At 31.1% G+C, this 13297-nt stretch overlaps 1 protein-coding gene across 2 annotated transcripts in view; it reads left to right on the top strand.

Annotated features, from left to right (window-relative positions):
* The window catches only part of scny (scrawny), a 357320-nt gene extending 351801 nt beyond the window's left edge, over positions 1–5519 (top strand). For both annotated transcript variants that reach the window (XM_067262464.1, XM_067262465.1), the window contains one exon: positions 4072–5519. In XM_067262464.1, coding sequence (XP_067118565.1) covers positions 4072–4191 — 120 coding nt within the window. In that variant the 3' untranslated portion in view covers positions 4192–5519. The remainder of the gene's footprint in view (positions 1–4071) is intronic.
* The last annotated feature ends 7778 nt before the right edge of the window (positions 5520–13297 follow it).

Raw genomic sequence — 13297 nt, 5'->3', positions numbered from 1 at the left:
TAACCTATTTATTGAATATGCCTCAAAACATAGAGTATGGTGATTGGTCAAATTTTTATTCCCAATTTTTTTTTGCATTTCCCAACATTTTGACATTTAGAGCCCAAAAATGTAAAAAAAATCCTTACAAACTTCATGTGTTGATGTTGATTTTGCATTATATCTCAGGACTAGATGAACAAAAAAATTTTGAAACTGCCCATATCTTGATTTTTTCATTAATCTCCCTAGTAAATTCGTGCCATTCTGGTTCTGTCATTCTAGATCCAGCTACAAATGCTTTTAGTTGTGTTTAATTATGGTTACCCTGTATACTGGTTACTCAAAATATATACTCTTATTTATAAAAAAGGAAATTAGAAAGTATATTTTTTGTAGCTGCTATATCTTTCTCTTATTTCCAAAATTTGTTATTTTGTTTAGTGGTGAATAGTTTTATTAACTAGTTTAATACATTAAAATGCAATCACAATTCACAGAACGGAAACATTTTTTGAAAAGGACATCAGTGACAATGCAATGTTTATTCTTCTTTGTGGACATACATTTCCAAATTTCTTGTGTATCTAGATAAATGGCATTTGCTGTTATTTCAGTTAAAGATTTGGCAATTCTATGGAAGAATCAATTCCAGAATTGAAACAAGTATCACATGAAAGGAACCCATATTAGAATTAGTTACAGGATGAAAAGGAAAAAATTGATTTTTCTTTTTTTGCAAAGAAAACTAGAATATCACATAAACATGAATTTAGTAAAGCTTACAGTAATAATTAAAAAAGTATCCTTTTGCCACACTTGGATCCTAGATTCAAAAGCTTATATTTTGATGACGCAAAAGCTTATAGTAAAGCCATTTTAAGCAGTCTAAGAAGGACCATAAAGACTGACATTTTAGCCATTGACTGAAATGAGACTGTAGATCTGATAGGTGACAGGTGAATTTTTGGAGCTATCACAAAGAACTAGCTTTTGGCAGAAATTTCAAAAAAAAGAAAAAACAGCTAGTGATAAAGTGATTGTACACTTGGCCAATCCAGTGGCAATGTTGTCTTCAAATCCGTTGGAACTCTGGTTTCAGATAAGGAAAGTCTTCCTAGGATTGTACAAGAAGTACAAAAATTCTTTATTGTTACAACTGCAGGCAAAGCCTTAATTAATGGCATGAAGTAATCTCCCCCATTGATAACAAAAATAACAACCCCAATTAAAATTTCAAAACAAATAAAAATATAAATAGTTTTAAGAAAAATATACATTTTTTGTTAAAAGATTTTTGAATTTACTAAAATCAAAATGTAAACAATTCTCAATTTTCTTAATATTTATAAAAGTATGATACTTAAAAAAATGTATGTTAGCTGGACCGGAGAGTCAATGGCCCCGGGGGCAGTCAGTTGCGGTACTTCTATGGGTGTTGGGAAGTTCGGTGATGGAGCATTGAGAACCGGGAAAGTCCAAGGCAGATGGCGATGTTCAGGATGAAGAGTTTAAAAGTAGAACAATGACGATAAGGCAGATAACTTTAAAGGGAGGTAGAGGAAGTCTCGTCAGCAATATGTTTTTTAATCTTAATAAATCCTCTCTTAATATTTGTGAATCAGAGTTAATGATTTCAAGTCATCTATGTAGGTCACAGCTTTAAATCTCAGTTCAAAGAAAATATGATTTATACAGGCACAATAAAAAAATAAGTTACTCAAAATAGATCCTTGACATATACCAGAGATGGGGGAAAAGACAATCCAAGATTTTAATTTGGTAGTTGTGTAAAAGAAAATAATTATTTATCCAACTTAAATATTGAATTTCTAAATATTAAGTTATATTTGCCACCTGTGTATTGGTAGAAAGACTATTAAAAAGAGGAAGAAGACAGAAATAAAATATCAGACAAGTGATTTGAAAAACATTTTTTCAGTGATAATGAACTGATCTTATCTTTATTACAATTTCAGTATAAGAGGTGTAGTCAAAAAGTCTGGGACAGGTTCAATAAATGTCTGATGTTCATGTTAATTTATTGAGAGTTGTTGCCTTCAAAATAAATTCCTTCTGCAGCTATACATATATTCCAGTGCGTCTCCCAGTTTTCTAAACGTTCCCAGAACTTTTTTTGTAATGTTAAGCACACACTGTAATTTTGTTTGAAAGTCATCAATGTTCTCAAATCACTATCCTTTCAGTACTTTTTTCAGCCATAAAATAGAAAAAAGTCACATGATGCCAAGTCTGGTGAATAAGGAGGATGGGGAACCATGGCCATTTTATTTTTGGCAATAAACTGTTGGATAGAGATAGCTGTTTAAGTGGGGGCATTGTCATAATGCAACAACCAGTTCTGTTCTTTCCAAAAATATAGTCTTTTTCATGTGATATTTTCACATAGGAACTTCAAAACATCCATATAAAAATTTGATTCAAAATTTGCCCTCATGGAAGAAATTCTCAAAGAATAATTCTCTCCCTATCAAAAAACATTCTGTTCCTTAACATAATTAATTTCACAAAGCAATGAAAACTGCAAATTGACAAGAACACAGATCTAATCTAGATTGCAAGGAACAAAAACTATGTACAATTATTGTACAAAATTTGGCAAGAAGCTAAATAAGGATGTCTATTATGCATCCTAGTAGTTATAACATTTTAAATTAACATACAGTTTTCAATAGATAGTCAATTTTAATATTAAAAAACTATTACTAAAAGAATGAATAGGCAAACTAACCAGGCTCTGTTCAATAGAGGTTTCATTATTGACTGAATTGAGTAAAGGATTAATAGGATTTAAACTATACAACTGCTTTTGTGTTTACACTGAAATTAATACGACAGATAATTAAGTTAAGCCAAAAAAGAGCACTATTTCTAAAGCAACAACCTAAATAAAAATAAAAGATGGGGCCTTATTAACTGTGACAATTTTTGAATTGAGAGAGAAAATAGAAGAGTACTATTGAATTTAAAAAAAATTTTTTTATTTACATTACCCAAATAAGTGAAATAATTACCATAATTTTGTGCTGATAAACAACAAATTATCCGAGTCTAAAAAATAATTTTAAAATGGATGTGGGTTAAATTATAGGATAGGTCATATGCTAGTTTTAAATTGCAATTACAAATTCATCAAACAGCTTTATTCTCAAGAATGTCTTTAGATAACACAAAATTCCTTTGTGCCACAGATACATTCATCTCCCATTTTGATTTTTCCAAAACTATCAAAGACACTTGCATGAAATCTCTCAATTTTTTCCTATTCGTTTTCTGTATGTTCATTCCATACTGTAATTGATATTATTAGTGTCTTGAAAGTTAATAAATTTCCCGTAGTTATTCCTCATTAATATAATGTCATTTCAGAGACTTTTAACGGTTAAGGCACATAGCACGATGATTGTCATCCAATAAGTTATAAATTCCTCGCTCTATTTACTGGTATGAAGTGAATTTTCACGACTAAAAATACTTATATTACAGTTAAAATGATAGCACTAGCTCGATTACACAATGTTTTATTTTTCTTTACGCATAACAGCATTACTTTCTAATAAAATTGAAACTAAAAATGGCGTCATTATTATTTTGCTTTATATTGGTTTCCTTGTTAGAACTGACAGAATCTTAGAATTAAAGAAATACTTAGAAAGGGCTAAAAATTTTTAATATTTAATTCCAAAATTTACTACTGTTGATACAAAATTAATATAAAACAGTGTAATGTTTTAAACAGAGAAATTAGCTAAGAATTTATTGTTTCATTAAAGATTTACAGAGTTTATTGCATAATAACGAGCTATGTTTCTCTATGTTCACAGGAGCTCTATGTGCAGACTTACGTATGTAGTAGGGCTGTACACACATCGCTTATGAGAGTGTGTGTATCCCTTCTTATAATATCAACCTCATAATCTATGGATATTTGTTAGAAATTATAAGTATAATATAATTCCTGTGAGCAAATATCTTCAAGTTTACTTTGTTGTGATTTATAATAAAAAATTTTCAAACTTTTATAGTTATAATTGAATTAACTAATGATCTGTTTTTATTTTCTAATTTTAGCATCACTCACATAGGCATAATAAACATTTTCACAACAGGAAGTTTTTCAACAATCATCATCATCAGTGGAATTATTCGAAGTACAGTAATGCAACTGTAAGGGACAAGATACAAGATTAAATTAATGCAATGTGTATGGATGTGTTTGTATATGTCATTTTATGTCTATTGTTATTGTGGAGATTATCTAAAAGTTGTACATACTGGATTGCTTGAGCATGATGCAAGTTCTAAGTATGTTTAGATAATGAACTATAAAAATGGGAGAAAATGTATTTATGGAATTTTGTAGTTCTTGCTCATTTACAATGAATAAATATATAGTGGACGTGATTCGACTCGAATGTGCCTCTGCATCATATGACAGGATTTTGTATATGATTCTAGGAATGGTGAAGGCTTTTAGAACAGGAAACATAATTTTATATATATATATATATATATATATAAATATATTATTAATTATTATTATTATTATATATACAGTATATATATATAATTGAATTTAATTATCTTAATTTTGTTGTAATTTATTTTCAACTAGAGTCAAATATTAGATTATCAAATTATTTGGTATTAATAAATAAAAAGGAAATTATTAGACCTTCTCAGAATATCTATAATGGTATGTATCAATAACTCATTAAATTTAAGCAGCATATAGAATACTGCTTATGAATGGTACATTATTTCATAGATATATAAATGTACTATTACATGTTTATTGTTCATCTCTGTTTGTTCTCCAGCAAATTGTTTGTAAATGATTAAATCACCATCCGCAGCTGCCATTCAGATTATTATGTTCCATTTCTATGAAATGGTTACAAGAACAATGACATAATCATATTTGAGTCATAATTTGAAAATATGAGTGTATATTATATAGTAAAGTAAAAAAAAAAAATGAAATAAACTATGCTTAAAAATTTTCTATATAGTGTAAATATTTTTTAAGTTTGAATTAATATTTTTCAAATATGTAATTTCTCTTCATTAATGAAAAATTTTACATTATGTGACAGCAGTATTTTTATTAAATTTCTCTCACCGTCAAAAGAAGTTTATATACTTCAGATATTTCTATTTGTTAATCACATACTTCAAGCTGTTAATATCCATCTAAATGATGTTACACTAGAGATTTATCTATATCTATAATGTTATTTTAGAACAATGTTAAAAAAAAAAAAAAAGAAAGACAATACATTTTGAAACAGATTTGTTTCAGCACTACTATTAAAAATAAATATGTTAATATAAAATAATGGTAATGTGCACTTTTAACTTATTGAAAAAAAATTTTTGTCCAATCTTTTTCTTTGAGTTGAAAATATATCTTGTTTGCTGTATGAATGAAAACCGGAATTTATTGAAAATGCAATCATTACTTGTCAATTTTATTTAATATGTGAAATATTTTCTTGATTAAATTCTCATCAAAAACATTAACCGAGTAGAGTTTTGATTCGATTTTAAACAAAACACTAATTAAATATAATTACAATTATAAATGTTAGAATGATCAAATTTGTTTTGCTCAAAAGGCTGATACAATTTTTATAATAATAATAAACTTTTTACAGTATTGAATAAGCTATGATCAGAGAAGAAAAGTTTACTCTGCTAATATTGTGTTCCAGGGAGTGTTTGTGAATGAGCATTCATTAAGACTTCGAAAATACTTTTTCGTATTTTGTCTTTGATGTTATACAAAGATATTTCAAATTCTAGATTTTTAATCTTTATTTCACATTTTTAAAAAACTTGTTTTTATAATAAATATATATACACAGATAGAGTGTAATGAAACTCTATGCTAATATTGTAGAAATAGTTAATAGTTTCAAGGTTCAAAAAATAAGTTTAAAATTCTCTATAGATGTTTATCAAAATCCACTTCATTTTTGTGATCTGGCCCACCAAAAATGTTGAAAACTAATTTTTAACTTCTTGCCAAAAGGCTATTGCTGTTTTTTTTTTCACCTCTATGTTACCATGTACAAACTGAAACCTTTTGTTTTAAATGTTGAAAATTTAAATTAAATGTGCACAAGTTTCTGGTTCAAAGTGTGTGTTTATGTATTTGCATCCACAGAAAACATTTTGTGTAGTTCTTATAAATTATTCTGTTTAATTTTGTAAAAAAAAAAATGATTTTTAAAGAAAACTTAGACCAAAAAACTTGCTTTCAACTATTTATTTTTACTGTGAAGTGAATGAATACTACAAAATCTTAAAATGGACGAGCAATTATTTGTTGTGACATTGTCACAATGTCAGGCTGCAATTTTCATCACAATGCACTTGTTTAGTAGTGTTTTGTTTCTGTACATCACACTTTTCCTCTTAGCAATGAACTCATGCCAGTCATCTAACTAACTCCACTCAGGAAAAATTTTTGAATTGAAACAACATGACTTCAAGCCGAAACAGAAGCTGGTTAATCAGGACCTGCTACCCCTAAGCTTTCCATATCTTGTCTCAACTTTCATCTATCTAACACTGACAGATAGATGACAGTGGGAATTTATAGGTTACAATTTTTTCAAATTGCAGCCCAGTAAGGCTTCGTTTATATTTATTACAATAGACTCACTTGAGTAACATTTACTTACCTCAGTCCATTGACAGAATCTTAAAAAAATTATATAAAAAGTTAACCAGTAGCATAACTAAGGGGAGATTGAAGGTGGATATGTGCCCCAAGTGCCAAAATGAACCTGTATTTTGTAATTAATGTCGAATCGGACACTAGGTATGAGGTTAGCCTCAGATACCAAAACTGTTTGGTATGGCTCTGATGTTAGTAATTTGACAGGGAAATTGAAAAATACTTTTTCTGGCAGGCCTGATTTCAAAACAAAGCAGACTTTGAAGCATATCTGTAGAGGATTTTAAGCTTATTTCTTTTATTCTAAAATCTATCTCTAAAATATTAGCATGGAGGTTTGTTATACTCCATATAATGAAATCAAAATTACTAGTATACAATTACAGATGCTTTCACTATCATCTGTATTATTTCTTTTATGAATACTCATAGATATTAATAAATTTAGTGTGTAAATCCAAAAGTATTCACATTTTTAAAATATAAAAAAAATGCTTCTGTCTCATATTAATATTTATTAAATTAGTAATCAGTATTTAATGATTTATTTTTTTTTTACAAATACTAGTATAAATGGTAAAAATCATGTTTTAAATCAAACCTAATTTAGGTCCTTACTAAAAGAAGCAACATACTTTATTTATTTTATTATAATGATGTTTAATACTAATGTTTTTAATACATAAATGTATTTATAAAACAATAATATCTTCAAAGCTTATCTACGATATACCGTGGTGGACAAACTTTAAATACAAGCAAAAATTCCACCTAAACAACTAACTTAATTAAAATTATTGATTCAATCATGTTCATATGCTTTAAAAAAGTAAATTAAAAGGTTTATACAATAATGAAAGAATAGTGTTGGAATATTTCTTCCAAAAAGTAGAAAACCGGGTAATTTATGTTGACAAAGCTTTAAATACAACTGAAAAAATAACTGCAAATTTTCATATAAATGTAAATAAGTAACAATGCGTACATGTATAGAGATTTGCATATATCTGTGTACAAAAAAAATCATCTGTCAAACTTGGAAAAAGGTGTAAAACTGACAGAAAAAACAAGAACAAATTGATATTTTATGGCCATAGTTTTGTAACTGGCCAACTATCATGCTGTAGCTGCCCAAATAGGAAGGAGGTGGTGTAAAAATGGTGATAAATACAACTTGAAAAACAATGGTGGAAGACCTAAGTTTAATCCAAAAGATAGCAGGCAAATTTTGATGGTTGCAAGCAACAGTACGACATCAGCATCAAAAATTGTGAATCAATTAGAGTTACAAGTTTATCCTCGTATGGTTCAAAATCATCGGGACGACTTAAAATAATTGAAAAGGAAACCTCTCATAACTAAAGAACATAAAATAAGATTGACTTATGCTTTAGATCTCATGTCCTGGGATATAGAATGATGACAGGTTATTTTTTCAGATGTAAAAAGTTCAGTCTGGATGGACGAGACAGTCCGAACTATTATTTTCATGATTTGCACAAAGAAAAGAGGATTTTATCTCGACAACAGATGGGTGGTGGTTCATTATAGTGTGGGGTGTTGTTTCTTGCAAGGGAAAATCACCTATTAAATTCATAAATGGACGAATGGATTCAAAAAAAAATATCAGGAGCCAATCGAAACTACTTTATTCCCAAATGTACGAAAATTAGTTGGCAGAAAGTTTTATTTTATGCACCTGTTTATTCATCTTGCAATACAAAAAATTGGCTTTAGCAAAACACAAGTCTAACTGTTGGATCATCCACCTTGATCTCCAGATCTAAACCCAATAGACAGTATCTAGGGTGGGCTGTCAAGAACTGTATCAGCTAATGGCAAATAAGTACAGTTCAGTAAAAGACTTAAAAGTTGCAATGGAGAAAGCATTTCATGCTATACCAGCTTCCATACTCAAATGTCCGCGAGATTTTAGATCTATTACTTGCAGTTATTTTTTCAGTTATATTTAGAGTTTTGTCAACATAAATTACCTGGTTTTCTACTTTTTGAAGAATTTCTAACACTATTCTTTCATTATTGTATAAAACCATTAATTTACTTTTTTAAAAGCATCAAACCAATAATTTTAATTAAGTCAGTTGTTTTGGTGGAATTTTTGCTTGTCTTTAAAGTTTTATTCACTGCTGTATACATATTGGCAAATTTATTTGAACATTAAAAAAAGAGTCCAAAAAATATAACCAATCAGTAATTTCTACATCAATTTCTTCCATTTTCTCAATAAAAAAATTCAAATTTATATTTTGAGAACTTACAATGTCATAATACTTTGTAAACATACTTTTCTTTATTGAAATGGAAATTTCAATAAAGAAATTAAATGTAACTTCAGAACAGAAAAAGGTTAAATTTACCTATGGTATACAAAATGGCGGCTCGTCTCTAATTCCAGCAAACAGAAGGGAAACAGTGAGGACGCACGTTCTAACCTAACCTAGCCTATTCTAATAATTTACTATAATTATTACCAACCAAATTATTAGAATAGGTTAGGTTAGAACGTGCGTCCCCACTGTTTCCCTTCTTCTGTTTGCTGGAATTAGAGACAAGCCGCCATTTTGTATAGCATAGGTAAATCTAACCCAGAAAAATAATGTTTTTGTTTTATGGATTTGTGTTTACAAATTTTGTGAAAACCATTTGCAATGGATCTTGACTTCATACAAGTTTTAGAATTTCTTTTAATACTTGTAATACATCCAGCTGTATTATACAGTGAATTAATTTCTCTGTAATTGAAGAAAAAATGATGAATGTTTTCTGGTAATTGAAATTTATTATACGTGGGTTCTGTTTTTGATTCGGCAACGTTTTAAAAAAAAAAACCCCGAAAGAAATTCTCGACATTAGCGTCTTGATTGGAATTTTTAGGACATTTTAAATATTGTGATACGCATATAAGTTTATCTTTAACTTGAAGAGGATTTGAAATAATTTGCTTCCTAAAATGCTAAACAATTTTGAGAAAATCGCCCAGTTAGAACAAAATGACAAGTTTTTGAAAGTAATAGATGTTGAATATTCAATGTTTTGTGGGTATTAAAATTCCAGTCTGAGTTTTTCAAATTTTAAGCCATATCTCAATTTTTGTGTGTATAAAAAAATTGTAATTGTTTATGCCGACGGTCGGGTATTTTGGGTAACTGGAAAGATTATCCTAGAATTGGCATTCATTAATGTGTTTGCTATAAAGTTCACCGCGTAATTAAACATTTTTTATCTACAGCATTGTTCTGTCTTAGTAGGCCAATGGTTACACACAATATTTCACACCCGTTATGTTCTTATTTTATCTAAATACAGTTTGAATCTAATCGGATCGGCCTGAAGCGGTTAATAGGTTTCATATTGTTCGTGATCGTCCAAGAGCGCTCTGTACCGTAGGAGTAACAACAACAACTTGGGATCGATCATTCCAACAGCGTGTTGACACGAATTGGATACGACGTTGATGTAAATAAAACTGCAATCGACTAATGGCATAGAAATTGGCATGATTCGTTAAAGTATCGAAAACATTCGACGGCTTCTTGTTCCCAATTTATACTCAGAAAACCAGACATGGAAAGATTAGAGGCAGGAGACCCAGATTAACTATACACGAACTTCACGTTATTTTTTTCAATTCAAAAATTTCCCCCTAAAAGGAGTTAGATGACCGGCACGACTCTATTGTTAAAGAGAAAGTATGATGTATACAGGGGCCACTATTAATTTGAGGTGGAATGCATATACTTTAAATTAAATGAATTAAAAATGTGGGTTAATGTTACCTTCGGTAGCCAAGCAGCGCCGGATTAAGCCTCTAGCGGGCCCTAGACAAAATTTAAATTGGAGCCCCATTTAAATAAGTTGCATCTAAACAAATCTTATATAATGTGACATTAGCGTAGCTAGCATGGGTGACACCCGGTGCGAATATCGTGGTGTAACCCATAACTTTTTAACTCTTTTATAAAACGCTATTGAATTGTAATATCTTTGCACTCGAACCAGCGGCGTAGCGTGGGTATCAGCCGCCCGGGACGGAGGAAAATTTCGCCGCCCCCTTATTTAGGTATTTTTACAAGATATTATTATTTATTGTGAAATTTTGCCGCCCCTGCCGCCCCCACTACGCTACGCCACTGACTCGAGCAACTTGAACGCTATATCGAATATGCGATGTCGCGACGTATAAGTGTAGATTTAGAAAATAAATCATCCATACATCAGTACTACCACGAGATGCGGCCCTAGGAATATTTCTAGATGGTGCGAGAGTTCCCATGGCGTACATTACTTCTGACGCATGGGTGGCTGTTGACCTTTTTTTTTTTTTTTTTTATATAATGGCTAGTCGAGCGGAGCTTGGTAAGAATTGTTAAATACAGCCCTTTCTGTCCTATCGAGTTTCGAAATCGAGACAGAGAAATTACGGGCCCTAGACATTTGTCTACTTTGCCTATTCGATAATCCGGCCCTGTAGCCAAGATGGTGGCTCGTCTCTGAAACAGTGGGGACGCACGTGTACTAACTTAATCTAACCTATTCTAATAAATTACCCCTATTCTAATATTTTGGTTGGCAATAATTATGGTAATTTATTACAATAGGTTAGGTTAGGTTAGTACACGTACAGTACGTCCCCACTGTTTCAGAGACGAGGCACCATCTTGGCAACCTAAGGCAGTGGTTCTCAAAGCGGGTGCCGCGGCACCTTAGGGTGCCGCAAGTACGCCACAAGGGTGCCGCGAAATTTTTAAATAATTAAATTAAAATTACTTAAAATAATGGAATTAAAGTATTAAATTAAATAAATAATTAAAACAATTATAAAAAATGAATATTGGTTTTTTCTACTAATCTTGTTACGTCGCCACTTGTCTCAATGACTCGGTAATTGGCAATACGTAAATACTATTAAAAAAAAAAACCGAACTAGTTACTAGTTGTCTGTTCTTCTGTTCCTGCAGCGAGTAGAAGTGCAATATAAATGCGTTGAATGCAGTAAGTAGTTGTTTTTATTATTGTTATATGTTCAGACAATAACGAGAAAGCATCATATACAAATATTTTTCTTCTTTACAACAAGAACAAATAAATTATTAACTTGTAATTAAATTTTATAATAAAATATTGAAGTGAATTATGTCGTTCAATATTATGAATAATTTTTTTCATTAAAAAAAGAAAACGTGAAGATTCTAATGATCAAGAAGTAAGCGGCCGGATGGCCGAGCGGTCAAGGTGGCAGCCTACCGCTCTGGGGGACCCGGGATCGAATCCGAACGGGTCGAAAAATCCCCAGGAATTTTTCGGGGGGTGGTCCGTTCGGATATGTCGGGCCCCGTCCCTCACCACCCGGTCGCCCCATTGTGGGCCTGGCCGAACCCATAATGGGCCTACTATAAGAGGCCCTCTTAGTGCCTACAGGGCGGAAATAGTTTAAAAAAAAAAAAAAAAAAAAAATGATCAAGAAGTGGTTGCTGGTAGCAAAGCTAAGGAATCAATTAGCACTAGTAAATCATCAAAAATTCAGAGCTCATTTTATCACCAGATATAATAATAACTTTTGTTTTGAATATTTTTGTGTTGTTTGGAAATAAACTTACTTTTAAAAACTTTTATTTTTTTTCAAAGACTTTTTATCCTTCATATCTTTACTAACCGTAAAAAAGCAAATAATAATAATAGGGGTGCCGTGAATTTTATTTAATAATTTCAGTGCGCCACCAGACAAAAAAGTTTGAGAAACACTGACCTAAGGTAACATAATATGATTGACGGCCGGATGGCCGAGCGGTCAAGGTGGCAGCCTACCGCTCTGGGGGACCCGGGATCGAATCCGGACGGGTCGAAAAATTCCCAGGAATTTTTCGGGGGGTGGTCCGTCCGGATATGTCGGTCCCCGTCCCTCACCACCCGGCCGCCCCATTGTGGGCCTGGCCGAACCCATAATGGGCTTGCTTTAAGAGGCCCTCTTAGTGCCCACAGGGCGGAAAGAGTTACCAAAAAAAAAAAAAAAAAATATGATTAATTAAAAATTGCAACCCAAGAAATTATTTAATTTTCAACAGATTTCAACAGAAAGAAAGTTGATTTTCTAAAACAGTTTAAATTTCGTTGTAATTCATACAAATTCGTTTAAAATTTTTTTTATTAAAGCAGGTTCCACCGGGTGTCTGGCATTTTTAGAATTTTTAAACGGTTATTATTATTTATTACTCTTTAAAGATTGAAATGTGCCTTTTCTCTGAGAGATGAATGAGAAAATCAGTTATAAGTCTTCTCTATTTGAAAAATCTGTACTGTATTTTGTGATAAAATACTTTGTTACAATACAGATTGCTAATTGAATTGAACGGTATATACTGCGTACCGTAATAAGATATTCTAAATGATATGTGTTTTAATTTTTTAAAGCACGTTGTTAGTGCGAATTATCACATGAAGTTTTCAAATAGCCCTAGGTTCTTAATGGCGGACGGGCGGAGTTTAGCCTCTATTGTCACCTAGAGGGCGCTGACGATTTTTATTTCGGTTTGGTTTATAGAGCGGGTAGAGTAGTGTAGGGTGCACCGGTGCTCCAATACGAACGCAACTTAC

The sequence above is a fragment of the Centruroides vittatus genome, unplaced genomic scaffold (genome assembly GCF_030686945.1).
Source record: "Centruroides vittatus isolate TY-2023 unplaced genomic scaffold, ASM3068694v2 contig_1477, whole genome shotgun sequence".
Classification (NCBI taxonomy): Eukaryota; Metazoa; Arthropoda; class Arachnida; order Scorpiones; family Buthidae; genus Centruroides; species Centruroides vittatus.
This window is presented reverse-complemented; position numbering and strand designations above follow the sequence as displayed.